General features: G+C 42.5%; 1 protein-coding gene across 1 annotated transcript in view; it reads right to left on the reverse strand.

Annotated features, from left to right (window-relative positions):
- Positions 1-2,500, reverse strand: part of LOC124039391 (RPE-retinal G protein-coupled receptor-like) — an 11,095-nt gene that overhangs the window by 7,683 nt on the left and 912 nt on the right. The window contains exons 2-4 of the mRNA XM_046355353.1: positions 1,657-1,816; positions 995-1,116; positions 744-897 (exon numbers count right to left, since the gene is read on the reverse strand). Coding sequence (XP_046211309.1) covers positions 744-897; positions 995-1,116; positions 1,657-1,816 — 436 coding nt within the window. The remainder of the gene's footprint in view (positions 1-743; positions 898-994; positions 1,117-1,656; positions 1,817-2,500) is intronic.

The raw sequence follows: 2,500 nt of genomic DNA on the forward strand, positions 1-2,500 counted from the left end.
TGGTGAATTATATTTAGTTATTTTTACCTTTATTTTACTAGGCAAGTCAGTTAAGAACAAATTCTTATTTTCAATGACAGCCTAGGAACAGTGGGTTAACTGCCTGTTCAGGGGTAGTATGACAGAATTTGTACCTTGTCAGCTCGGGGATTTGAACTTGCAACCTTTCGGTTACTAGTCCAATGCTCTAACCACGAGGCTACCCTGCCGCCCCTACACTCTAACCACTAGGCTACCCTGCCACCTCTACACTCTAACCACTAGGCTACCCTGCCGCCCCTCCACTCTAACCACTAGGCTACCTGCCGCCCCTCCACTCTAACCACTAAGCTACCTGCCGCCCCTACACTCTAACCACTAGGCTACCCTGCCGCCTCTACACTCTAACCACTAGGCTACCCTGCCGCCCCTACACTCTAACCACTAGGCTACCCTGCCGCCCCTACACTCTAACCACTAGGCTATCCTGCCCCCCTAACCACACCTCTAGCCACTAGGCTACACTCTAACCCTAGGCTACCCTGCCCCCTCTACACTCTAACCACTAGGCTACCTGCCGCCCAACACTCTAACCGCTAGGCTACCCTGCCGCCTCTACACTCTAACCACTAGGCTACCCTGCCGCCTCTACACTCTAACCACTAGGCTACCCTGCATTGAAACTGGGAGTATGATCTTTTTTTTTGACTGATATTATGATTATTATGAAACACTTGTCAGTTCCACTTTAAAATGTAGCCTACTTGTCTCCTTTGGTGTAGTCTAGAGTGCAGCACGTCCTCATTGGCTCAAAGTCATACACTCCCCATCCAGTCAGAGGGACGGCCGCCCAGAAGATGGCCAACCCCCAGATAATGATAGAAAAAGTCCAGGCCGTGCTCCAAAACAGCTTCTGATCTGGAACAAAAAAATAACGTTGTTATATTTATTTTGACATTTTCCAATTAGATTTGTAGATGTATATAGATAAAGCATATATATATAGGATACCCACTGGTGACATATTGGTGATATCTGTCCCAGGCGATGGTAGCCAGGAAGCTGATAGAGGCCAGAACTGCTGTCATCCCTATGACAGCGTGGTTGCTACATCCGTCTTGACCCCAGGGCCAGTGTCTAGGGTGACGAGAAGAGAGCATTTAGGCTGCGTTTACACAGGCAGCCCAATTCTGATCTTTTTTGTCCTATTATTGGCAAGAGATCTGATCTGATTGGAACAAAAGGCCAATTATTGGCCAAAGATCAGAATTGGGCTGCCTGTGTAAACGCAGCCTCAGTGTTTCTAATCCAATCAGGCATAAACCGGTTTCAAAATGGCTACATTCTTACAAAAACATGATGCCTCATTTAGCAGCTGATTGTTATACCAAATACACATACTTTGACTTGTGGTTCTATTCAGTTGAACTATAAAGTCATGATCACACACACTAACATTACAGCGTTGTGTAGTAAAGGATCTATCCATCATATAGCTATTCAGATATACATGAAAAAAAATGTGTCTCACGAGAACGATTTGTCCCGATGTCCTGTCTGTAAAAACACATTTTTTCGATCAAACGCTTAAGAGCGTTTTTAACAACAACTATTGTACACATAAGTCAGGAAACCTCCACGGGCGTTAATGCAGTGACAAAGGATAGTCATTTATACCTGTACGATAAGCTGGCGTATGCAGCGATCAGGCCGGTTGTATTGAGCATAATGTCAGCCACGGCGAGGTTAAAGACAAGGAAATTACTGGGAGTTCGCATTTGCTTTACGCTAATATAGGCCAATATTGAAACGGCGTTGAGGAAGAATCCCACAAGACCTAAAAGACACGGGGAAAGAAGAGAAATCATCATGGGGCGGGGAAAGACAAAGACTAAAAATGGACGTTTAACATTTCAGTTAAGTTATATAGCCTATATGTGAATAGGATATTATAATGTCAGAAATCGTTGAATTTTATCTACTCAGACTTTTATTTGACTATTTCACATGTCAACCTTACAGAACCACATCTTCAAATCCTTGCGGATTATTCACATCTTCCAGTGACAATCTTGGCATGATTTAAAATCAGTAGACCTGTCCCTTTAAGATCTCTTTCAAATCAATAGACCTGTCCCTTTAATATCTCTTTAAAATCAGTAGACCTGTCCCTTTAAGTTCTCTTTAAAATCAGTAGACCTGTCCCTTTAATATCTCTTTAAAATCAGTAGACCTGTCCCTTTAAGTTCTCTTTAAAATCAGTAGACCTGTCCCTTTAATATCTCTTTAAAATCAGTAGACCTGTCCCTTTAATATCTCTTTAAAATCAGTAGACCTGTCCCTTTAAGTTCTCTTTAAAATCAGTAGACCTGTCCCTTTAAGTTCTCTTTAAAATCAGTAGACCTGTCCCTTTAATATCTCTTTAAAATCAGTAGACCTGTCCCTTTAAGTTCTCTTTAAAATCAGTAGACCTGTCCCTTTAAGTTCTCTTTCAAATCAGTAGACCTGTCCCTTTAATATC

The sequence above is a fragment of the Oncorhynchus gorbuscha genome, linkage group LG07 (assembly GCF_021184085.1).
Source record: "Oncorhynchus gorbuscha isolate QuinsamMale2020 ecotype Even-year linkage group LG07, OgorEven_v1.0, whole genome shotgun sequence".
NCBI classification, from domain to species: Eukaryota; Metazoa; Chordata; class Actinopteri; order Salmoniformes; family Salmonidae; genus Oncorhynchus; species Oncorhynchus gorbuscha.